At 39.0% G+C, this 26,658-nt stretch overlaps 1 protein-coding gene across 2 annotated transcripts; it reads right to left on the bottom strand.

The window, feature by feature from the left end:
* Nucleotides 1-5,688: 5,688 nt before the first annotated feature.
* LOC121383420 (negative elongation factor B-like) lies at nucleotides 5,689-25,071 on the bottom strand. Of its 2 annotated transcripts, none has more exons than XM_041513435.1 (8): nucleotides 24,951-25,071; nucleotides 15,793-16,687; nucleotides 13,855-13,957; nucleotides 13,006-13,101; nucleotides 11,774-11,995; nucleotides 10,933-11,076; nucleotides 9,819-9,938; nucleotides 5,689-9,054 (listed from the first exon to the last, which is right to left on the bottom strand). In XM_041513435.1, the coding sequence occupies exons 2-8, from the start codon at nucleotides 16,677-16,679 to the stop codon at nucleotides 8,908-8,910; spliced, it is 1,719 nt and encodes a 572-aa protein (XP_041369369.1). In that variant the 5' UTR covers nucleotides 16,680-16,687; nucleotides 24,951-25,071; the 3' UTR covers nucleotides 5,689-8,907. The 2 variants fall into 2 exon arrangements, with proteins under 2 accessions (XP_041369369.1, XP_041369368.1); XM_041513434.1 differs by lacking the exon at nucleotides 24,951-25,071 and adding an exon at nucleotides 22,195-23,066.
* Nucleotides 25,072-26,658: the final 1,587 nt, after the last annotated feature.

Below are 26,658 nucleotides of genomic sequence, written 5' to 3'. Positions count from 1 at the left end.
AAAGGTTTTAGGGTGATTTTGAGCAATTTAGACGGACTGCCGAAAATAAATGGTTACCGACTGTTTACAAAAAAATAAACGTTTTTGAAATGACGGCCTAAAAAATTAAATTCAGTAAAGTCCATACTCACGGAGGTAAAGGAGGTTGGCAAAGGGGAGGACGTCACGGTGAGCCGATGAAGTTGGTTATGCCAAAATGTGGGATGGCTGGCTGGTAGGTGGATCCTGCTATCGAATTGGCTAGTGATCGATACTCTTTCCCGGCTATGATTTTGATGGCTCGATGGAGGGTCGGGTTATCCATTTCTGGGAGTAGCAGTGCTTGGTTATAGATCCCATTCCGGCGTACAGTGAAACAGAGTCCACGGCCATCCCGCATTGTGACGCTGTGCACACAGAAGTCTCCCTCTGACGGGCTTGTTGGTAGCGGTCTGAAAGCGCTGTGCTTCGGTTGGGTGAATAGGTTCCGGACGTCCTCGATGTTGGTCTTAATTAACTGGGAGTAGCGCGTTGGTAGTTTGCCGGCCTTGAGTGACCACTGCTCCTCAGTTTCCGTAACAGGCTTCGGCGGTTGTGTCGGCGGATCTGGCTTGGCTGGTTGGTCACCTGGAGACGCTGATCTCGTTACTGTTGATCGGTGCTGGGGGTGCACAACGGAAGAGGCCGCTGCCGGCAGTTGAGCTGTCGGTTTTGTCCTCCCCCGGTCCACCCCTGGCGCGTCCGTCTTCCTCCTTCTTCTCCTCCTGGTTGATTTCCTTACCGGGTCGCCGTACACCAAGGTCACGGTTGCCCGTGGCCCGGTGTACGTGACGCGGTATTTGAGAAGCACTCCGTAACTGGCAATGAGTCCCCCCAGGTGGGGGGGGTAACTCGAGAGAGCAGGCGCATACGTCTTGCTTCATCTTTGCAAATTTTACGAGTGCGTGCTGTGTGTGTTCCGATTAACAGCAAGGGATCCTTTTATATAGGCAAACAGGAGAGTACATATCACAGCTTCTGTTACACCAGTTGTGGAGCACTGGCTGGAATGAAAAATAGCCCAATGAACCCACCAATGGGGATTGAACATAGATGAAGCAACATCAAGCAAGCACTTTACCACAGAGCTACATCTGGCCCCTTATGCTTCTTGAAATTCAAATTGGGAGTCTTTCTTTGGTGTCCAAGATGGGTGGATGGATGGATGGATGGGTGGGTGGATGGGTGGATGGATAGATGGTTAAATGGATGGATGGATGGATGGATGGATGGATGGATGGATGGATGGATGGATGGGATGGATGGGTGGATGGATGGATGGGTGGATGGATGGATAGATGGTTAAATGGATGGATAGTTGGATGGCTAAATGGATGGATGGGTGGATGGATGGGTGGATGGATAGATGGTTAAATGGTTAAATGGATGGATGGATGGATGGATGGCTAAATGGATGGATGGATGGATGGATGGATGGCTAAATGGATGGATGGGTGGATGGATAGATGGTTAAATGGATGGATGGATGGATGGATGGATGGCTAAATGGATGGATGGGTGGATGGATGTTTAACAAAATCTCAGCATAAAAAATATATTGCCTACTGTGTGTCAAATAGCATCATCTGATGTTGCACACTTCTTAACACTGACATATACTGTCTGTAAATGATCGCGCTAGTGACACAGACAATTGGGGTGTAAAAACACTCAACCAACAGCAAGTCACATTCTAGTATATCATGCTTTAATTCTTCAAATAAGTCACGGCATGATAAAACAATATTAGTTTACAATGTTTGATGTTTATTTGGCTCATTTTGATACAAGTGTAACAGCAGTTATCTACACTTGTCTAAATAAACACGATATCAAACCATTCTAACATATTTTATATATGTCAGACGTATATATATATACACACACACACACACTGTAGGAGCATGTAAATAATGTAATTCTTTTTGTTTGTTCAGCTATATCCAATGTGTTTGTTTATGCCATACTTTGTTTAAGCAATGTGGGTTGATGAATTGAAATATTGCTATAGTGATAGGTATTGTAAATCAAGAAATGTTATCGAGCATAAAATGTTAGTGAATTGAGTGAGGCCCTGCAATACACTAACATTTCATGACACTAAATTTAAAGAGACATGTAACAGACTGTTCTAGAAAACTTGTGTATGATTGTTTTGTCTGTGATTAACTAAACACACAACAATGGTTATATATTATTGGTGAAACCAAAAGGATAGCAAACAGTAGTTAGTTAACATGCACCTTATTGCAATTTTCTACAAAATTCAAGGTGTCTGTAAGCTGCATAACATCAAGATTCGTCAAAAACATTATTTCAGCTGATCCTGCAACTTCAGCTTATTCTCCTTTTTTTAATATGGTGACCTTGCTAAAGTTGTATGTCACTAATATGTCACTAATATGTCACTTATTTGGATTTCGCTAAATTTTAAGATCGCTAATATTTTATGATTTACAGTAAATAGCTCAGGCTGGAAGGCAGGGAGACAAACAAATAAGCAGGCACAATGCATACAGTTCTAAAATGAGTTTGTTTTGTTTAACACCACCAATAGAGCACCTATATTTATTAATCATTGGCTTATAAATGTCAAACATGTGGTAATTTTGTCATACAGTCTTACAAAGGAAACTTGCTACATTTTTTCCATTAGCAAGGAATTTTTAATATGCAAAATCCCACAGACAGGATAGCACATACCACAGCCTTTGATATACCAGTCGTGGTGCACTGGCTGGAATGAGAAATAGCCCAATGGACCCACCACCGTGCATCAGGCAAGCACTTTACCGTTGGGTTATGTCCTGACCCGCATACAGTTCTGGAAACAAAAATTAAGAATTAACCATAAGAAATAAATTTCTGCCAGAACTCTCTAAAACAAACAACATATTTCTTTTCACTAAAATATTGATTTAAAAACATGACCACAATTTTAAATTTCACATAATCAACAAGCACTCTGAGAATACTACTAAAGCAATACCGCGTATATGTCCCGTACTGGGCCCCAATTTTTTTTAGTCAAGGGCTATAACTCCGCCAAAAATGAGGATATCGTCATAAAATTCAAACATGATCTGTAACAGTGTCATGATAAAGCTACATGTATACACAAACTTTCTGCTCAATATCTTGTGGAAAGTACATTTTTGTTAATTCCAAGTTCAAGGGTCATAACTCTGTCAAAAATGGTAAAAATCGCCATGAAAGTCAAACTTGATCTGTAACAGTACTTGATAAAACTATATACACAAAATTTAACAAAACTATACGGGAAACAAAAGGACAGAATGATGGACAGATATACAAATGAGATAACAAATACAGAAGAACGGAGATGAAGCCTACAGTCCCCTCCAGTTGGACCTGTAGGGGACTAAATTCTACCTACCAGTAATGATTTCATAACAGCTCATTCAGGTATGCACAGAAATGATAATTAGGTTAATAAAGAGAAGCAGAAACATCCCTCGAAATTTGTGACGGCAATCGGCAGTGCTGCTACAAAAACTTCAGCATAATTGATCTGCATCGGCATTTGGAACATTATTGGCTGTTTAATTTATTATCTGTACTAAACTGCCATCACAAAATGATTTGAATTTCGATGGTTGCAGAAATAAACCTTGTTTTAAAGTGTACAATATACCACTAGCAAGATTAGTGTTTGATAAATTGACACAATTCAACAATTTACCAGTTTTATACATTGAACACATATGGAGCAAAGTGTACAGTTTAACTGTTTTGAAAACTTATCCCTTGGATTGTGGAATAGTTAACCTGGCTTAATCATGGAGAGAAATTTAATATTTTTTAACCACAGCCCAGGACATTTTGAAAGAAAGAAAGAAAGAAATGTTTTATTTAACGACGCACTCAACACATTTTATTTACAGTTATATGGCGTCAGACATATGGTTAATGACCACACAGATTTTGAGAGGAAACCCGCTGTCACCACTACATGGGCTACTCTTCCGATTAGCAGCAAGGGATCTTTTATTTGTGCTTCCCACAGGCAGGAAGCACAAACCACGGCCTTTGTTGAACCAGTTATGGATCACTGGTCGGTGCAAGTGATTTACACCTACCCACTGAGCCTTGCGGAGCACTCACTCAGGGTTTGGAGTCGGTATCTGGATTAAAAATCCCATGCCTCAACTGGGATCCGAACCCAGTACCTACCAGCCTGTAGACCGATGGCCTACCACGACGCCACCGAGGCCGGTCAGGACATTTTGAAGTTCAATCATTTGATATTAATATATGGTCATTTTAATCCTTGTTGGTTTATTGAGGAAATGGAACTCTACTATCATTGCGGGGCGAGATGTAATCCAGTGGCAAAATGCTTGCTTGATGCGCAGTCGGTTTGGGATCGATCCCTGTCAGTGGGCCCATTGGGCCATTTCTCACTCCAGCCAATGCACCATGACTGGTACATAAAAGGCCGTGGTATGTGCTATCCTGTCTATGGGATGGTGCATATAAAAGATCTCTTGCTGCTAATCGAAAAAGAGTATCCCATTAAGTGGTGACAGCGGGTTTCCTCTCTCAATATCTGTGTGGTCCTTAATTATATGTCGGACACCATATAACCATAAATAAAATGTGTTGAGTGCATTGTTAAATAAACCATTTCCTTCCTTCTTCTACTACCACCACATGGGCTACACCTACCAAACAGCAGCAACGGGTCTTTCATCTGTACTTTCTAATAGACAGGACTGCAGATACCACAGCCTTTGATGTACCTTTTGTGGGGCACTGGTTGGAATGGGAAGAAAGGAAATGTTTATTTAACGACTCACTCAACACATTTTATTTACGGTTATATGGCTTCGGACATATGGTTAAGGACCACACAGATATGGAGAGAGGAAACCCGCTGTCGCCACTTCATGGGCTACTTTTTGCGATTAGCAGCAAGGGATCTTTTATATGCACCATCCCACAGACAGGATAACACATACCACGGCCTTTGATATACCAGTCGTAGTAGTACACTGGCTGGAATGAGAAATAGCCCAATGGGGCCACTAACGGGGATCGATCCCAGCCTAACCACGTATCAAGTGAGCACTGTACCACTGAGCTATGTCCCGTCCCCTGGTTGGGATGGGTCCACTGGGGATGATCCATCCCACGATGTACTTGGTTCGAGTTCAATCTTGGAGTTACAAATCCTACTCCCATCTGACATAATCAACAATTTCCAAACTGCAGTTTTATTAGCTTCAGGCAAATGGCTGAAAAGCACTCTGACCCACCAGTCAAAATCATATGGTAAAATGTTGTTTTTATTAGTTGTGGCAAATGTATTTTCCTGTCTGTGAGAAAGTGCATATAAAAGATCCCTTGCTGCATTAGAAAACATGTAGCAGGTTTCCTCTGATGACTACGAGTCAGAATTACCAAATGTTTGACATCCAATAGCCGATGATTAATTAATCGATGTGCTGCAGTGGTCATTAAACAAAACAAACTTATTAGTTGTGGCTAGCTTACCATACTATCTACTTCTTGTAGTATAAATTACAACCTCTTTCTGTTGTCATCACTAGTGTCTGATTTTAATATCGGTCAGTGAAAGTTTCAAATATGTCAATGAATATTAACACTATTGGAATCACAAGCCTTGTAAAAGTATAAAAAGTGTGCTTCAGCTAAAATACCTTTATTTGGCATTTGCATTTTAAATGCCTCTATTACCTTGTGGTATTTCTTCACAATAATATTCAGTTGCTGGACAGAATGAGAACACATCTCAATAAAATATAATCAGCTTTATAATCAATAAGTACAGTGAAACCCCTCTAAACCGGACACCCTCAGGACCAAGTAAAATGTCTGATGTTAAAAGGTATCCAGTTTAGAGAGGTTAAGTTTTGTACTGATTTTTTTTTTTAAAGGATCGTGAAAAATGTTCAGTTTTGGGAGAATTCCATTATAGAGAGGGTCCGGTTTTTAGAGGTTTCACTGTATTCATAGAAAATTTTAACAAAGTTTGTTTGATCATGTCAAAAATTGTCATGGAGTCTTTTATTGAAGTTGCATTGGCAAAAATGATAGGTGCATATGCAGAGGAGGGGGTGTTTCAGGTGTCAGATCCCCACACCCTGTTGATGCAGACTTTTGACTTATTATTACATCAGACACTGTTGAATGCTGAAGTGAAATGCAACTGATATTCAATGTTATCTTGCCATGGACCTGTAGCTAGATACCTGACTCGGTATTTACAAGTTCCAGAATCTACATCTAGCATGGAGTTGAAAGAGTTGGTTCAAGAATATTGTTAAGTTCATTTCATACGAATTTTACCAACCTCATTTCATATTAATGTTCTAAAGTTGATTTTATATTAATATTGTCATGCTCATTTCACAGACATGTTGCCAAACTCATTTTCCTACGAATGTTGCCAAGCTCATTTCTTATGAATGTTGTCAAGCTCATTTCTTATGAATGTTGTCATGCTCATTTCTTATGAATGTTGTCAAGCTCATTTCTTATGAATGTTGTCAAGCTCATTTCATATGAATGTTGTCAAGCTCATTTCTTATGAATGTTGTCAAGCTCATTTCTTATGAATGTTGTCACGCTCATTTCTTATGAATGTTGTCAAGCTCATTTCTTATGAATGTTGTCAAGCTCATTTCATATGTCTTCAAATGCTTCATATAAACTTTGTCTGTTATGCCTGGTGTGGGGACAGGAACACTCATCAAGGGATAGTCTAGTTGTCAGACAACATCACTGAGTTATGAGAAGAGTCTGTAACTAAACTTTGTCTGTTATGCCTGGTGTGGGGACAGGAACACTCATCAGAGGTGAGTCTAGTTGTCTGACAACATCACCGAGTTATGAGAAGAGTCTGTAATTAAACTTTGTCTGTTATGCCTGGTGTGGGGGCAGGAACACTCATCAAGGGGTAGTCTAGTTGTCAGACAACATCACTGAGTTATGAGAAGAGTCTGTAACTAAACTTTGTCTGTTATGCCTGGTGTGGGGACAGGAACACTCATCAGAGGCGAGTCTAGTTGTCTGACAACATCACCGAGTTATGAGAAGAGTCTGTAATTAAACTTTGTCTGTTATGCCTGGTGTGGGGACAGGAACACTCATCAAGGGATAGTCTAGTTGTCAGACAACATCACTGAGTTATGAGAAGAGTCTGTAACTAAACTTTGTCTGTTATGCCTGGTGTGGGGACAGGAACACTCATCAGAGGTGAGTCTAGTTGTCTGACAACATCACCGAGTTATGAGAAGAGTCTGTAATTAAACTTTGTCTGTTATGCCTGGTGTGGGGGCAGGAACACTCATCAAGGGATAGTCTAGTTGTCAGACAACATCACTGAGTTATGAGAAGAGTCTGTAACTAAACTTTGTCTGTTATGCCTGGTGTGGGGACAGGAACACTCATCAGAGGCGAGTCTAGTTGTCTGACAACATCACTGAGTTATTGGAAGAGTCTGTAACTAAACTTTGTCTGTTATGCCTGGTGTGGGGACAGGAACACTCATCAAGGGATAGTCTAGTTGTCTGACAACATCACCGAGTTATGAGAAGAGTCTGTAATTAAACTTTGTCTGTTATGCCTGGTGTGGGGACAGGAACACTCATCAGAGGCGAGTCTAGTTGTCTGACAACATCACTGAGTTATGAGAAGAGTCTGTAATTAAACTTTGTCTGTTATGCCTGGTGTGGGGACAGGAACACTCATCAAGGGATAGTCTAGTTGTCTGACAACATCACCGAGTTATGAGAAGAGTCTGTAATTAAACTTTGTCTGTTATGCCTGGTGTGAGGACAGGAACACTCATCAAGGGATAGTCTAGTTGTCAGACAACATCACTGAGTTATGAGAAGAGTCTGTAATTAAACTTTGTCTGTTATGCCTGGTGTGGGGACAGGAACACTCATCAGAGGCGAGTCTAGTTGTCTGACAACATCACCGAGTTATGAGAAGAGTCTGTAATTAAACTTTGTTTGTTATGCCTGGTGTGGGGACAGGAACACTCATCAGAGGCGAGTCTAGTTGTCAGACAACATCACCGAGTTATGAGAAGAGTCTGTAACTAAACTTTGTCTGTTATCCCCGGTGTGGGGGCAGGAACACTCATCAGGGGAGAGTCTAGTTGTTGACAACATCACCGAGTTATGAGAAGAGTCTGTAACTAAACTTTGTCTGTTATCCCCGGTGTGGGGGCAGGAACACTCATCAGGGGAGAGTCTAGTTGTTGACAACATCACCGAGTTATGAGAAGAGTCTGTAACTAAACTTTGTCTGTTATCCCCGGTGTGGGGGCAGGAACACTCATCAGGGGAGAGTCTAGTTGTTGACAACATCACTGAGTTATTGGAAGAGTCTGTAACTAAACTTTGTCTGTTATGCCTGGTGTGAGGACAGGAACACTCATCAAGGGATAGTCTAGTTGTCAGACAACATCACTGAGTTATGAGAAGAGTCTGTAATTAAACTTTGTCTGTTATGCCTGGTGTGGGGACAGGAACACTCATCAGAGGCGAGTCTAGTTGTCTGACAACATCACCGAGTTATGAGAAGAGTCTGTAACTAAACTTTGTCTGTTATGCCCGGTGTGGGGGCAGGAACACTCATCAGGGGAGAGTCTAGTTGTCTGACAACATCACTGAGTTATGAGAAGAGTCTGTAATTAAACTTTGTCTGTTATGCCTGGTGTGGGGACAGGAACACTCATCAAGGGAGAGTCTAGTTGTCAGACAACATCACTGAGTTATGAGAAGAGTCTGTAATTAAACTTTGTCTGTTATGCCTGGTGTGGGGACAGGAACACTCATCAGAGGCGAGTCTAGTTGTCTGACAACATCACTGAGTTATGAGAAGAGTCTGTAACTAAACTTTGTCGGTTATCCCCGGTGTGGGGGCAGGAACACTCATCAGGGGAGAGTCTAGTTGTTCGGGGGCAGCTACTGGGCTCGGTGTATAAGTAGATATTTTCACAGACAGCTGCTGGAAAGTGCTGTGGACAACATCACTGTGCTGTTGGAAAAAAGTATAATCATATCAATGAGGAAATAAGGAAAATCTAAGGAAAAATCTAAGCAGGATAACCTATTAGCAGAAAATTTAAAACTGGTAACCTGTGAGATTCATCAAAATTACTAACCTTTAGACACAACAATTGGTGACCTATTGGAAATAGAAATTAGTTCCCTAAACCAGATATTTAAATTATTGATGGTTAAACCTAATAGTTTCACAGGGCTCACTCAGCCCATTGCCAAATTAGCTAAATGCTAATTAGGTATATAAACTGGCTACAACATTTAGCATTTGGCTATCAAAATTACCAAATGTTTAACATCCAATTGCTGATGATAAATAAATCAAGTGCTATAGTGGTGTCGTTAAACAAAACAAACTTTAATTTTAGCATTTGGCTAATCAAATTTTGTTTAAATTTACCACTTTTATATCCATTTTCAATGAAATACTCTACATATCTTAAAAATAGCCAAAATGAAATTCTTTACTGTGTGAGTCCTGGTTTTATTAAACTAGTAATATCAACAAATTTAAGTGTTACATACAGAAACCTTTTTGCCTCAACTTTTTAAACTGTGAAAATACATTATTACTATGTCTAGACAAGGAAATATTCCATTTTATGATTCAGGATTAAATTTGAATGGGGGTGGGAGGACTACAATTGTATGTAACATCATATGGTAACTTTTTACATTTAGGTACTATGGTGCCGTTTACTTTTACTAGTGTACTCAGGGGAAATAACTCTGTCTTACTTCATTATTTGGATGCATTATCTCCAACAGCAGGTCAAGCCTGGTTTGTGACAACTTGGGATGGACAAACCAAACAAGTCGCAGAAGATGACGCAGAACACTCTCACGCGATAAACCTGTCTGTAATTTAAAGAAATAAAAAAACATGAATTAAGAAAGAATACTCTCGGAAATGCATCAATATAATACAGTAATCGAAAAGAGTAGCCCATAAAACAAGAAAAATGGAAGGAAATGTTTTATTTAAAGATGCACTCAATGCATTTCATTTATGGTTATATGGCATTGGACCACACAGATATTGAAAGAAGAAACCCACTGTTGCCACTTCATGGGCTACTCTTTTTTGATTAGCAGCAAGAGACCTTTTATATGCACCATCCCACAGACAGAATAGTACATACCACGGTCTTTGTTACACCAGCTGTGGAGCACTGGCTGGAACGAGAAATAGCCCAAATAGATTGATCGTGCATCAGGTGAGGGCTGTACCACTGAGCTACGTCACGCCCTTAATATAACACACATTTATTAACAAAAAGTTTGTTTTGTTTTACGACACCACTGGAGCACATTGATGCAGATTTATCAGTGCAAATCACATTGTAGATCTGTTACTTTGCAGGGTAGAATAATGTATATTAATTATTTATTTTTTAAATTCAGTCTATAAAGCTGATCATCCATTACATAATGTATATGTTTAGGAAATATATTACATACAAAACTGGCTTTTTACCATGTTACAGACCTTAATGTGAAAAGAAACTTACAGGGAGTGATTAACTGCTTCACTAACTGACATTAAGGGGAGCCACAATAAAAATACCAGGATGATCAGAAACACTTTGGATGTACAAAAATGGACAATTTAAACAATAAAATCTCATAACAAATGGTCTAATAGTGAAAAATATGCTGTAGTGTTTAAAAAGTAGAGTTTGTCATTTTAAATAAAATATCTGAAAATACAATGTGGTGAATAAATTTATCCCAAGCAATTGTTTGCATCAAACGATATTTTCCCAAATATCTGTTTGCATCAATATTTTTAAAATTTGAATTCTTTTAGGACTTTTAAAACTATCTGCTGACGGAACCAAAATGATTTTACCAATAAGAAGTCATCAAATACGCAGATGCAGAAATCATCGTTGGCGAACTCGTCGGCCATCTGTATGAGGTGTGACACCATCGAGTGGAGAAACGTGTCCTCGTACACGCGGTCATTCTCACAGTGAATCAGCGTCGGCAGCATCTGAAAGTTTTTCAATGTCACAATTAAAATATTCGTCTTTAAAATAATGCAATGCTTGACTAAGAAATATTTGTCCTTAGTTTTATGCTATAGAAAGAAATGCTGGAACACTTGATATTATTGATCAAATCAAATTTATTGCTAGTATAGTAATGTCTGTATAATGTTAAAAAAATGTCAGGTACGACTGATTGTCAGTAACAGTGTTTTCCGTTACTGTCTATGTGATTCCTTATTTCTTTCAATCGGTATCAGACATGTGTGTAGGAAATTAAGCAGAGGGAGTGGGATCTAGACTATGATGAGTGAAATTTCTAGGGGGATTGAATTATGCTCCCCATAAAAATATATGTAGAAAAGAAAATTTGCTATGAGCAGGGGAAGGTTTTGATCCCCAAACTTCCCTGCTCATGCATATGAGTATACTTCCATTCTTTTTAGAAAGCTGCATGATATTTGATACTTACCTGTAAAATAGCCATCTTGGGTTTATGTTTTTTTTACCAGCAACATCCCCCCCCCCCCACATATGCATTTGAGTATACTACATAAAAAAATAAATAAAATACCTGATACTTTATTCTTGTAAAATAGCCATCTTGTGTTTATGTATTTTTACCACCAACCCCCCCAACCTCCTGCCTATGCACTTGAGTATACTACAATGTTTTAAAGCTACATGATACTTGCTACTTACTTGTAAAATGGCCATCTTGTCTTTGTGTCTAGAGACCTGCAGTGTGTAGTACATGGCAAACACAGAAGCAATGGAACTGTTCTTGATGTGAGTGGCGTACAGCTCTGAAGGAACTTGGAATCCGGGCATCGGCTCATCCAATTTGGACTTTACCGAACGGATCTGGTCGTCCACCATCATTCCAACAATGTCAGGCATAAACTTGGTGAACAGTGTGATATCCTGCAAGTAACGAACAACTGAGATGAAAATGAAAATATTTAGTAAAAAAGTATGAAAAACTAAAATCTGAAAAGCATGGGGATCCACCATCAATCCAACAATGTCAGGCATAAACTTGGTGAACAGTGTGACATCCTGCAAGTAACAACCAAATCAGATGAAAATGACATTGGTAAGAAAATCTGAAAAGTTATGCTGAAAAGCATGAAGATTACAGAGCTTTTGAAAGGAACTGAAATCCAGAATTCTTTAAAAATCTATTTTTTCATCTCTGCAACAAATCCGATTGACTTTCTTAGACAATATTATTTATACCTTTAGAAAACAGAACACTTTAGAAATAGCACAATAATTAATAGCATCTAATAAAAATATAATTCATCATCTGAAAAATATCCAAATTATCACTGTAACTTAGTCTCACAAATGGGACCTCACAACGGTCTGTTTGCGATATATTATGACATGAGATTTTCTACCATTCATCACTTTGGGGAAATTTGTTTTTATATAGCCTCCTTTTATTTAAACCAAGTATTTATAGTGGTGTATGAAATGTGGCAGACGTACAAGATTTAAAACAAAATTACAGTCAGGGCTAGCTCTGCCACACGCCAACTTCGCCAACTGTGAATTTTAATAATTGGTGAATTTTATTTTAATTTGGCAAATTTAGATAATGTGGCAAACAGAGCTAGCCCTGACAGTGTATCATGTCCACATCACCACATGGTCAGTTCCGGAGCAGCTCCAAGGTAGAGAGTGTTTAAGACTAAAAATTAGTGTTTTCGGGAATGTGCCGGAAAACAATTTACAGTTGGTTGGGTAGTCTGACCTTTTTTTTTTTTTTTACTACATTCACTCCTATGGGTCAACATAAAACATAATATATTTTCACCTAAATATTAATAATAATACATTAAAAAAAAAAAAATTAGGGTCACCCTTTTTTCTAGAAAGGGTACGTTGGCTTCCCCGAAACACATTTTTTTGTTTGTTTTAGGCCTTACCAATCTTGGTTCTTTGAAGACCTGACTGTCTATCATATCCCATGCCCCGAGTCCCAGCGCCATCATTCTAACCAGTAGTTGCAACTCTTGGTTCTCCTGAAAACAAAACCACAAATTGTCATCAGTACAGGTGGGGATGTATGCACACCTAATTCATGTTGCTATACTTCATTAGAATACGGGCACTCAGTGTTCGAAATAAGCACTTGTCCCTTTGTTCTGACAAGTGAAAATCTATTCGGACAAGCAAAATGTGCTTTTGTGGACAAGTAAATATTTTCAGTGCAGTTTTATTTTGAGCAATCAAAAACATCCTGGTATTTGAATAAAACAAATAATTTATTTGGACATGTGAAAATATTGGCGGACAAGTATATTTCTAGATGTATTTGTCCGGTGGACTAGTGAAAATTTCTGCTTATTTCTATCACTAGCACTAATCTAGCTGGTGAAATGGAGGGGTTTTTGACAAAAGTCTGACTGGATTTTTTTTATTACTGCTATCTATTATCTCACTGCACATTATTATTACCAAAAAAATGACTGCCATACTATATTCATATAACTTTTATCTCTAAATGATGCTCATTTATTCAACGTGAGAATGTTTATAATATGGTTGACCTCGGAATTATTGTTTTATAAACATAATGTAGATCTAATGCAAACATTGAGACATTTTAGGCCGACATTATTAAAAAAAAGGTCATATGTCTAACATTAAATAATTTGGTTTTATTTGCATTATAAAATATAAGAATAAGAACAAGTTGGTATAATTTTAGTATCAACAACCCTCCATGTTGAACATTTTTGAACAGCTCTATACAATAAAAAAAAAATACTCACCCTGGGAAGACTATCCATGCTGATACAATGCTGGAGAGACTTTACTGTTGATAATGCTATTGTGTTCAGAGCATACGGGTCACAGAGAATCATAGATAAGTCTCTGAAATAAGAGTAATAGTTAAAGTATACCAAACATTTGTATTATTTCAAACTAGAATACTTAATCAAGAAACAAATGTACGTGCAGCTGACATAGGAAGTTATAATATATGTAAAACTGACAATTTATCACCCATAGGGTTCAAATATTTTGGTACACATCAAAGTGATATGTCCCACTAGAACACCAATTGGGACGTAACACTTCAACGTCACATAATAACGTCATCGATTGGGACATAACACTTCGACGTCACACGATGACATCATCGATTGGGACATAACACTTGGACGTCACACGATGACATCATTGATTGGGACGTAACACTTGGACGTCACACAATGACATCATCGATTGGGACATAACACTTGGACGTAACACTTGGACGTCACACGATGACATCATCGATTGGGACATAACACTTGGACGTCACACGATGACATCATCGATTGGGACATAACACTTGGACGTCACACGATGACATCATCGATTGGGACATAACATTTCGACGTCACACGATGACGTCATCGATTGGGACATAACACTTGGACGTCACACGATGACATCATCGATTGGGACACTACAACCTTACAGGAACATCAACCAAATGAGTTGAATGATATAAATTAAGATCAATTATAAGTAATAAATAGGATATTAAACTCGCTACCATTTTGTGTCATGTTTATATCCCTCGTGAAATAATGTTCATTATCACTCGCTAAAGCTCATGACAACTGAAAATTATTTCATTCAGGACATAAACATGATACGAAATGGAAGCTTGTTTAATATCCTATAAATATCTGTGATTTAGCATTAATAACATATAAATGGTCAAAAATGGTTATGAAAAACATCTGTGCAATATTTGGAAAAGAAAGGTTTACCACCCCAGCACACTGTTTATTTAATGGCTATTATGGGAAATGTCAGATTTGATTTGCAGAATGAGAGGAAATTTCACTGTAAGTTCATACTCATAGGTTACTCAGTAGGATGCTGCAAGGGATCTTTTTATCTTTTCATTTCATTTCAACTTATTTTCGTGCTTATATCCAATTAAGGTTCAAGCATGCTGTCCTGGGCACACACCTCAGCTATCTGGGCTGTCTGTCCAGGACAGTGGGTTAGTTGTTAGTTGGTTAGTGGTTAGTGAGAGAGAAGAAGGTGTAGTGGTCTTACACCTACCCACTGAGCCCTTAAGAACTCACTCTGGGTTGGCGCCGGTACCGGGCTGCGAATCCTATACCTACCAGCCTGTAGTCTGATGGCTTAACCACTGCAGCCGGTTCTTTTTATCCCCTTTTTCAGGCAAGACAGCATATACCATAACCTTAGGTATAGGATAGCTCAGATCCCTGGTTGAGATGGGCATAACCAAATTATGTGACTCACTGCACCTCAGATAGAAGGTAAGATTAGTAAGGAGCTACTTTCCACTACCAGTATTGGAAAAGTATCCATATTCATTCATTCATTTCAACTTATTTTCATGCTTATATCCAATTAAGGTTCAAGCATGCTTTCCTTGGGCACACACCTCAGCTATCTGGGCTGTCTGTCCAGGACAGTGGGTTAGTTGTTAATTGTTAATGAGAGAAAGGAGGATGTAGTGGCATTACACCTACCCACTCAGTCATTAAACATCGCTCTGGATGGGAACCAGTACCAGGCTGTGAACCCTGTACCTACCAGCCATTAGTCCGATGACTTAACCACAATGCCACTGAGGCCATATTGAAATTAAAGTAGCAGACTTCAAGGGAGGTCATTCTGTTAGAACTCCAGTTTCAGTCTCCACACAAATTGTTACATTCAAAACCTATTCTCACCCTAAAACAAATTCCTGTCCTTTCTTGATACCATCGAGAAATCCTTGAAGCTCCCGAGATCTGTTAGCGTTAACAATCTTCTCCCTGATGCAGGCGTCGACACACCAGGTGAACTTGTGACAGGGATCCACCGAGCAAATCTCATTCATCTCGTGATCGTGTACAGCCATCAGCAGTTCCGCACGTAGCGTACAGTAGTGAACATTTCTAGTCCGCAGAAACAGGGTGCGCAGAAACTGCAGCACCATGTCGTAGAGCTTCACATTCTTACCAATCATGTTGACCAACTTCTGAACCACATCGCCTTGTCGTCGAGTCCGAGGCGAAGGAAGGAAAAACGTCATGGAACTATTTTCGTGACTGAAAAGCGAGGTTTCTTTCTCTGTGATGTACTGCTGAAGCAGAGGCGAAACTTCGTCGCCAAACAGAGCCTGACTGTCCTGCCAGATCTGACGTTTGACCTCTGTAGCTGCTTCAGCGTAAAGTTCTTTGTCGTCAAGAATCTGCGCTAAGTATTCTTCCTTGATGTTGGGGATGTGCTTGAGAATACACATAACGACAGGACGAACCGTCTTCACCTTTATAACAGGAAAACATTTCCCAAGTAAATCTCCCAAAACTGACATGTTTTTCTCCTCTCCGCTGTTTGCTAATTCAGCGATGCGGCTGAGCAACTTGTCACGCAGCTGTTCCAGAGTGGATTCGTGAAATTCAAAGCGTCTAATTCCATGTAGATCAAGGAACGGCAGAGCCGGTTTGAGAGACGGCAACAGAACACCGTTTTCATTCTGAAATTCTTCAATGGCTGCTATTGGATCTGAACAGTTGGTCAGTGCTTCCTGTAAGAAGTCACCCCCTGTGATGCCAAGCTCCTCTAGACCAGACATCTTCACACCTGAGAAATAAAAGTATAAAGCACATCTAAATAACATCAGATAAGGATGTAATAATGTTAAATAACTTTTATTACAATAAAAGCTACATGTACTCTGACATTTAAAGGAAACATGTCACGTAAACCATATTTGGCACCAACCATGTACAATTAATTATAAATTGAATCACCTAAAAAAATAAATTATAAAAAATTAATTACTTAAAATATCTCCATAAAAGAACCCCAGATACGAGCTCTTAGCGGAAATTGCCGATCTTTAATGAGCAGGGCAATCACGAGGTCCGTCACGTCAGAGACGCGTCGCTTGATCTGAAGCCTTACACTTAAAAGCATTAGTCCGTACCACTCATAAAGAATCTAAGACTTGCACAGCTTACCAAAACAATGAGTGGTCGTTCGCAAAACGTTTTGCCGTATCAATATGAGCTGTTAGTAAATGAAGAAAGACACACATTTACTTACAACAGTGATACTGAAGAAAAAACGGATAGCGAGTCGGAGGGTGGAGAAACTGATGGTGCCAGACCAGACCGGTTGACCAATTTACAGCCCGGAGCCCGAAAGTAACCCGGAGACAAAACCAAAACTCGGATGCTAATGCCGAGGTGTATACTGTTCATATTTAGCATAAAGATACACCTCGATATGATGTATTTAAATATGTTAAAAAATATAAATGTAGGACAAACATTGTTTTGTTTTTTTTGGTTTGTTTTTTTAGAAAATATCGCATTTTTTATGTTCGGGCTGTACATAATGAAATCTGTATGCACAGTGTAAACAAACGCTCTAATTTACAAGGCGCTTCACTTTCATTAACCTGGCTTGTAAAACAACATAAATGACTTGAGAGTATAATCAACTTTTAAACTAAATATATTTCTATTTGCATCAATAGAACGAAATGGGGTTATAGTATTTTTCTCTCATAAAAAAAAGTAGCATATTATTAGGCCTATGGGTATTTTTCGTTAGAGTAAAAACGACCACTCACGATACCCAAGTGATAATTTTCTTTTCTTTGGTACTACGTAATTGGTCAGTTTTGTAATTTTAGATGGGAAAGTCTACTTAATCAAGGGTTTTACAGCATTATTTACAGTAATGAAGCAGGGCGGCTGATAATGTCCATTAACATTGTACTATAGTCTCGACAGGTTACACCACAATACCCTGTAATCTTAAACAAACTGGCACGTATTTTGTACGCATGTCCTGACCGTGGTAATCACTTACCTGGTCGATACCCTGCAATATACACCTGCCAATCAGGAATCACATGTGCAGGCCACGGAAAGAAAGGACCAATTAACTAAAACAACACTCCGATTCTCAAGTCAGCCCGTGGATGAAACATAATAGTTATTTCGACACCGACAGTAGTGGGGGTTTTTGTATTGAACTTCGTGTTGCTTAGGGGCTTCGGGCGATGAGGAACGTTTTTGTAACGTATTCCGGCCGAAGATTAAAAACATTATTTAAAATTATTATTGTTTTCTACACGTTTTTTAAAAACATATTTAAATACATCGTACTGAGATGTATCCTCATGCCAAATCCCATGTTTGTATATGCCATATTTAATTACTTATTGACGTTTCCTTCTTCAGACGGTGAATACAGATTTTGTTATGTAGGCCTACAGCCCTAACATGAAAAATCTTTTTGTTTTCCAAAAAAATAAATAAATAAAAAATTCTACATTTTTGTTTTAACATATATAAATACATCATGCTGAGGTGTATCTTTGTGCCAGATATGTACAATGTACACCTCGGCATTCGCAACCGAGTACTGTTTTTGTCTCCGGGTAACGTTCGGGCTCCGGGCTGTAATTAGGCGGACACCAAAGTACTATGCGGTGTTGGTGTCCAATCTTTTCTTTTGCGATAAAATACACACGTCTTTCTTCGGATACAATCCTTTGGAAAACCATAAAAAGACAATCCCGATCGTTTAAACTTTATTTTTACACCCGAAGGCCGCGCAGTACGGCACTGTTGGACTTATTTATTTCAACTTATTTTCGTGCTTATATCCAGTTAAGTTTCAAGCACGCTGTCCTGGGCACACACCTCAGCTATCTGGGCTGTCTGTCCAGGACAGTAGGTTAGTTGTTAGTTGGTTAGTAGTTAGTGAGAGAGAAGAGGGTGTAGTGGCCTTACACCTACCCATTGAGCCCTTAAGAACTCGCTCTGGGTTGGAGCCGGTACCTGGCTGCGAACCTGTACCTACCAGCCTGTAGTCCGATGGCTTAACCACTACGCCACCGAGGCCGGTCTCTGTTGGACTGAAAAGATCGTAAACCCCTTACTCCATATATAAACAGTTAACAACAATGGAAGAGTACAGCGGCTCTGACGTCACTTCCCTTTTTCTCCGAACGCTCACGAAGAAATATGCATAAATCGTACTTTGATACTGGTTAGCGTAATTTCTTCATTTTAAGTTAACTACACGTATTTTATTGTTATAAAGTTATTTGTATATTATTTTTATATCATTTTTCTTTTAAAATGAGCTATAATATGGTCTCGTGTCATGTTTCCTTTAACAAGATACAAGTTCTAACATCAACATTAATCAAGCAGTTATAGGGGCAACAGGTCAGCTCGACCCATTGTTTGGTCAACTCACCCCACAAACATTTTAAACTCGCTCCAGTGCTTGGCCAACTCATACCAATGATTGCTCAGCTCGCTTCAATTTGATTTTAGTATATTCAAATGTAGTTATTATTAATATTTTCAAGATAGTTTAGCATGAATATTGTCTTTCAATAACTTATCTTTCATAATAAACATACATTACCCAAGAATGTCCATGATAGAATGACATACATTTAAACAGTGTTAAGTTTAGTTTATATACAACATTTATATACCAAAATGTACATCAACTTGTTTTCAATAATGTCATACAAATTTGGATTGTGGCAAGTTGACAACATACCTAAAGAGGCAAATTAACTAACAACCATGTTAAATGATGTAAAACAAAAATGACCCAACACAATATTCATATACATACATGTACATCAGTCGATATGAATGAATGAATGAATGTTTAATGACACTCTAACACGAAAAATACATGGGCTGTTGGAAGGCCCACTCAAAATCAGCTGTTCTTGGTCAGTTAAAAATAGCCTGGCTAGGCAAAAAAAAAAACCCCACACCTGATTTCAGTGGGCAGTTTTAGCCTGCCTGCATCTTTTAAATCAAAAGGTCTATATAATATGCTATTTAACTCGTTCGTAAAATGTCACAAATTTATAGTTTATAAATAAAAGAGGGGTTGGAGTGAGTTGACCAATTATAAAGACAAGCTACCAAGTTGATCACTTTTAGGGTGGGAGATTTGGGCACATTACAATAGTTTTAAGTTTTGAGATAAGAAATATTTCATAGAAACTAGATTTGGGCAAGCCGACTAACCATTAAGGCAAATTGATTTTAGGGCAAGTGGACCAGTATTCATTATAGGCATCAGTTTATGTCAAGTAAAGCGTACATTATGGTTGTTAATTTTTGCTATATATATATATATATTGTATATATACTCTTCAAAAGAAGAAACGCAAAACCACATTGTCGTAACATTTGGAGAATTGATTTAATTAGTGAATGGTGAGTCCGATAATTACCAAATGTTGCAGGATTGTTCACAATTCACTCTAGTCCATTGTGAGTAAGTGATAGGACACACCACCAAGGTCAAGGTCATCTGAAGTCAATACCGGGTGTGGCCTCCGCGTGTGTTGACAACTGCCTGGCACCGCCTGCCCATTGAAGCAACCAGAGTACGGATGACGTCCCGGGGGATGGTGGCCCACTCGGCCTGCAAGGCTGCTGCCAGCTCGGGCAGGGTCTGGGGCTGTGGTTGTCGCTGTCGGAGGCATCGGTCCAACTCGTCCCATAGATGCTCAATTGGGTTCAAATCCGGTGATATCGATGGCCAAGGAAGGACATTAATGTTGTTGTTCTGTAGGAAAGCCGTTGTGAGACGTGCTGTGTGAGGCCTGACGTTGTCATGTTGGAACACTGCGTTGGCGTTGGCCATAACTGGAACGATGTGTGGCCGGAGGATCTGGTCAATGTAGCCCTGTGCATTTAGGTTGCCCTGCACGTGGACCAGGTCAGTTCTGCCAGTGTGTGAGATGGCTGCCCACACCATGACACTACCCCCGCCGAATCTGTCCACTTCCTGCACGCAGTTTGCCGCATAACGTTCACCACGACGCCTATACACGCGACATCTTCCATCATGACGTCGGAGCAGAAATCGGGACTCGTCACTGAACCACACCTGTCTCCATCGCAGTTGAGGCCATTGTCGATGAATCTGGCACCACTGCAGTCGGAGTCGACGGTGTTGTGATGTTAAGATGACACCTCGAACTGGACGTCTGGCACGAATTCCTACCTCACGTAGGCGGTTCCGTACGGTCTGGTCGGATATCCTGCGCAAACCTGGTATTGCTGCGGCTGTGGAGGTGGCAGTAGTCAATCGTTCCCGAAGGTGGCGTACCCGGATGTAGCGGTCCTGCCCGGGGGTAGTGACCCGTGGTAGACCGGATCTAGGGAGGTCACGTGTTGATCCATGTTGCTGGTAACGGTCCCACAGTCTGGAGATGGTGCTTGGGGACACATGGAATGCCCTGGCAATGGCCGTTCTGGATTCGCCTGCATCTAGTCGGCCGATGGCATTGTTTCTCTGCGGTTCACTGAAATGTGGCATGTCCTGGATTGTCAACTGTCGGCCAGATACAGAGGCCAGGCAAGCGTACACCCTGCACTTTTATACTGTTGGTGTTTATGTTGCACGTGCAGACAACGCACGTGCAGTGGTGACATGGTTTGCACGTGGCTGCGTTTTTGCGAATATTCACATTTTGGAACTTTATTGTACAGTAGCTGCGTTTTATCGAATGTAACCGTGGGAATGTGTTTGGGACATGCAATGACCTTATATTCACAAAGCATGAACCGGTAGGAAACATAAAATCGGAGTTATAACCCATTTGTACCCTTTTGCGTTTCTTTTTTTGAAGAGTATATATTGGATTTTTTATTAAGTTAATATTTATCCGATATCTAGAAAACCAATATTTTGTTACTCTTTGATTTCTACCTTTGAGCTTAGAATTTAGTTCCAATTTAAACAACTTTCAAAATACTTTTTATTTCTCCCCACATCTGTATTCGATTTGATAGGGTGTATACTACCAAATCAAATCCCATAGATGACAATAGTAACATATGTGGCTAAAACTCCAACCTGCAGCGTATCAATCGACATAAACACCACAGATACAAATACTATCATCCCTCACCCTTAAAGTGAATCAGAAAATATTGGGGGTCAAGGTACTTTTTTTTTTACAGGTACCCTATACATGTTTCAAGCACAAGGCTACATGATACATTGGTACTGGATGAAATAAAACTGTATACATTTTTTGCCGAATTAAAACTTCTTTTTTTTACAACCAACACACTCACATTTATCACCAATCACAGGACTTGTGGTGTTCACTTCTCTATCAAAAGTTCGCTGCACCTCGAACTTTGACCCAGCTGGAAGGTATTTGGTTTAGTACTACCTTTAGAAAATGCTGGTATCTTGGCTTCTGCACAGAGACTATGGCATATTTTCCACTATTAGAGCTGTTTTTGATGATTGACATTATTTTTAATTTTATTACTTAAGTTATCCATTTCCATACATCTGACCTGTTTCTGGTAATCCAAGTGTTTTTTAATACAGTGAAATATATTTTTCATATTTAAAAAAAACTCATCTACTTCTGACAATTAATTGTTAATGAAATGAGCTCTAATCTATTTTTGAGGGTATTTCTACGTTTTAACGTCACATACATAACTTTGTTTCACTCTTCATCTTTAACTTTATCCAAATGTGTTAATAGTTTGTAGATTAAGTAAACGTAGTGTCCATTTTCACAGGTTGAATTAAGTAAACGTAGTGTCCATTTTCACAGGTTGAATTTAAAACTAGGGTCTGTGACTTTAAATTTAGTATTAAACACTGTCACGGTGTCAACTAAAATGGTATCCCTTGGAAGAATGCTATTAAAAACAACCCAATTTAGTATTAAACACTGTCACGGTGTCGACTAAAATGGTATCCCCTGGAAGAATGCTATTAAAAACAACCCAATTTAGTATTAAACACTGTCACGGTGTCGACTAAAATGGTATCCCCTGGAAGAATGCTATTAAAAACAACCCAATTTAGTATTAAACACTGTCACGGTGTCGACTAAAATGGTATCCCTTGGAAGAATGCTATTAAAAACAACCCAATTTAGTATTAAACACTGTCACGGTGTCAAATAAAATGGTTGGAAGAATGCTATTAAAAATAACCCAATTTAATATTAAACACTGTCACAGTGTCAACTAAAATGGTATCCCCTGGAAGAATGCTATTAAAAACAACCCAATTTAATATTAAACACTGTCACAGTGTCAACTAAAATGGTATCCCCTGGAAGAATGCTATTAAAAACAACCCAATTTAATATTAAACACTGTCACAGTGTCAACTAAAATGGTATCCCCTGGAAGAATGCTATTAAAAATAACCCAATTTAATATTAAACACTGTCACAGTGTCAACTAAAATGGTATCCCCTGGAAGAATGCTATTAAAAACAACCCAATTTAATATTAAACACTGTCACAGTGTCAACTAAAATGGTATCCCCTGGAAGAATGCTATTAAAAACAACCCAATTTTCAAGAATCAAAGATGTATAAATCTTTGACCCACCCACACAAGTCATCTCCTAAATGATATATATGTAATATATAAATGTATGCAAATATTGTTTTTATTTTGTTATAACCATGTTTATTTTAGAAACAACGCAGGTGAGTCATGACATGCTTTAGTGCCAAACACAAGGGCCAGTAACAAGCAACACTATAACAAAGCCAATAACTGGTAATGGTAAAAACCAATAGAAATAAATAGTCTAACCTTAAAGCCGCACACCCTAGTTCCATCCAGTGAAAATAAATTATAATTTGGTTAATCTACAAACCTGTAACACACTTAGATCATGTTTTTATCAAATGGAGTGAAAAAGCAGGTTTTATATCGATAAATACCATGGGAATCCCCATGTCCCAATTGCTTGAAATAATTTTGAAAGTTAGTATTCTGATGTCACCGGTAGGTGTCGCTCGAAGCACAACAATGCCTACGTCACGACAAATTTCACAGAGTGCGCACAGACTTGGGGTGCGTTCTTTTCACCTCTCCTGGACATGTTACATCTGTTCTGTCCTGGTTGTATCCCCTCTCCAGATATCGTAAGACTTAGCAAAATTATTGGTTTTAAGGGTTTGTAATGTTTTGTATTGAGACACTTACTTGTCTGAACTTTATTGTTACTGAAAATGTTCACGAACTATGGACATTTGGACATAAATACACTCTCATTACAGTCAGAGACCAAGCTATGTATTTTTTTGGCAATTCCCGACAACCAAAAAGTTGGCAAAGATTTCCGCTCTAATACCACAACAATCCTATGTTTGACGTCAAATCGATCATTTTCGAGTTAACTGATTAAAATAAATCCACATATTAATCACTAATACACATAGTACAGAAAGAAATCCGACAGCACCCACATTCAGCTACGCTTCGTGACACTCCGTCACAAGAATTACAAAGCTTGGTGACCTATTTCGTGACGTAGATCACGTGATCGTCCACTGGGTGATTCCGCCTAGTAGATGGAATGGCTGAGTGGGCGATCATGTGATGCAACGTCACAATATAGGTTGGCTAACTTAGAATTCTGCTGTCCGGAGTTTGCCGAAGCTTAGCTGAATGTGGGTGCTGTCAGGTTCCTTTCTGTAGTGTGTGTATTAGTGATTAATATGTGGATGGTTTTTTTAATCAATTAACTCGAAAATGATCGATGTAAAAGTATTTGACATCAAACATAGGATTGTTGTGATATTAGAGCGGAAATCTTTGCCAACTTTTTGGTTGTCGGGAATTGCCAAAAAAATACATAGCTTGGTCTCTGACTGTAACGAGAGCGTATTTATGTCCTAATGTCCGTCTAGCTCTCTTACAGTCAGAGTACTCGGGCTACTAAAAGGGCAACCGGACAGGGTCTTGTCAATTATCAATTATCATTATGATTTACACATTGCAATGTTATGATATTGTAAATAATTGTTCGCATAAAAAATGCTGATACATGTAACAATACCTGATTAAAATCAAAAAATTTCATCCGTATAGTTTTATACATTTACAAAACAACAAAATAACAAATAAAATAAAAACGAATAATTTCTTTCTCTCCGGAACTTATACTATTTATATCTTTCTTTTTAAAACGCACATAAAGGGACATAACTAGATTTCATCGGGCTGTTGGATTACCGAAAAGTACTGCTTAAAGCCCTCAAGGTAGGTTGGATTATGTGTTGCATTTTGTAATACGAACATAGGGCGTAAAATGTATGTATGTCTTGGCAGAAGTCCCGAATGTCTATGCCTACAGATCTCTCTCTCTCTCTTTTTTTTTCAGCCAGTGAGATTTTAGTTTTGGGGATTAATCAGATCATTGAAACTGAAGGGAGAGGGTGCGTGGAGTGGAGTGGGGTCCGTGAGAAACTAAAATCTGGAGACATTTAACACGGCGCACTTTTTCTCTCCTTTTTTTCCTTTTTGTTTTGTTTTTGTTTTTGTTTTGTTTCTTTAAAATCTTTTTCTTTTTTTACCTCCCTCTGTGTGTGTGTGTGTGTCTCTTTCTCTCTCTCTCTCTCTCTCTCTCTCTCTCTCTCTCTCTCTCTCTCTCTCTCTCTCTCTCTCTCTCTCTCTCTCTCTCTCTCTCTCTCTCTCTCTCTCTCGCTTTCTCTCTTTCTCTGTTTTGGGGATTAATTAATCAGATCATTGAAACTGATGGCGTTTATAGGGGTGAGGGTGGATATGGTGGAGTGGAGTCTGATAGAAACTTAAAACTGGAGACCTATAGCACAAAAGTCAATGATCAGTTTCAATACAGGATGGCAGTCAAGTGGGATGGAAAGGTGATTAGCAAAAGCTACTCTGGTTAATTAATTTGAGTTATTATTATTATTATTATTATTATTATTATTATTACCTCAGCCCCGTTTTGACCTATTCCATTGTCTGATACTGTTTTGATCTTATTCTCATGACCCGCCTCGTAAAGTCTCCGGGGGTACTCAAGTACTCGGGCACGGGTCGAGTCTAGCAAGACTCGAGTCCGTTCACAGGACTTGAGTATCCCTGCAAGGAACGGAAAAACACTTTCAGTTAATTCTATTTTTACGTTATTTTGTCATATATGCTTGCCGCCGATTACATTATAGGGTTATGGGACATGGAGGGAAAACAAAAGTCGAATGTGTGGAATACAATACAATGGCTTGATTTGGCATCCATATTCAGCGCTGGAATTAAGATACATAATGCTATTTTACTTTATTCCTTGAGTCTCATTATCATCTCGTGTAAATGTCGGGTACTCTGGTCCGGGTTGAGTTTGACTCTTAAGTATTTGAGTCCAATATTTTGGACTACTTGAGGCCCTACCGCCTCGGCTTCTAACAACTGGCTAGACAGTTCCGTTGCAAATTTCGTTAGTCATTAATTATTAAATACTGTAGACAAAGGCACGCGCACACAGGACGTAAGGAGATGCCATGCTCACCCCCTCCACTTTCCCCTGTTTTTGTATTAAAAATTATGGATATAATGGAGCCATTTTTTCAAACGTTGATTAACTTAACAGGTTAGGGCTCTTCATGTCCTCCGTTTTTCATTCGCCGGGATACAACATTGTCGGTGCCTCCTCACCCACCCCCAACACACACGTTTAAATACAATCAGCGATACACGCACACGTATCAATATAAGACACGATTACGCAAAGCAAAACAGAAATA

This window comes from Gigantopelta aegis, chromosome 10 (assembly GCF_016097555.1).
Source record: "Gigantopelta aegis isolate Gae_Host chromosome 10, Gae_host_genome, whole genome shotgun sequence".
In the NCBI taxonomy this organism is placed as follows: domain Eukaryota; kingdom Metazoa; phylum Mollusca; class Gastropoda; order Neomphalida; family Peltospiridae; genus Gigantopelta; species Gigantopelta aegis.
The sequence above is the reverse complement of the archived record's forward strand: the minus strand, read 5'-3'. Positions and strand labels throughout refer to the sequence as shown.

Bases quoted from the DNA above. Each gene is read 5' to 3' on its own strand.
- LOC121383420 (XM_041513435.1), bottom strand. From the start codon at position 16,679: ATGTCTGGTCTAGAGGAGCTTGGCATCACAGGGGGTGACTTCTTACAG. The intron at 13,958-15,792 runs GTGAGAATAGGT...CTCTTATTTCAG, and splicing joins GGACAGGAATTTGTTTTAGG to AGACTTATCTATGATTCTCT. The intron at 11,077-11,773 runs GTAAGTAGCAAG...AAAAACTTTCAG, and splicing joins ACAAGATGGCCATTTTACAA to ATGCTGCCGACGCTGATTCA.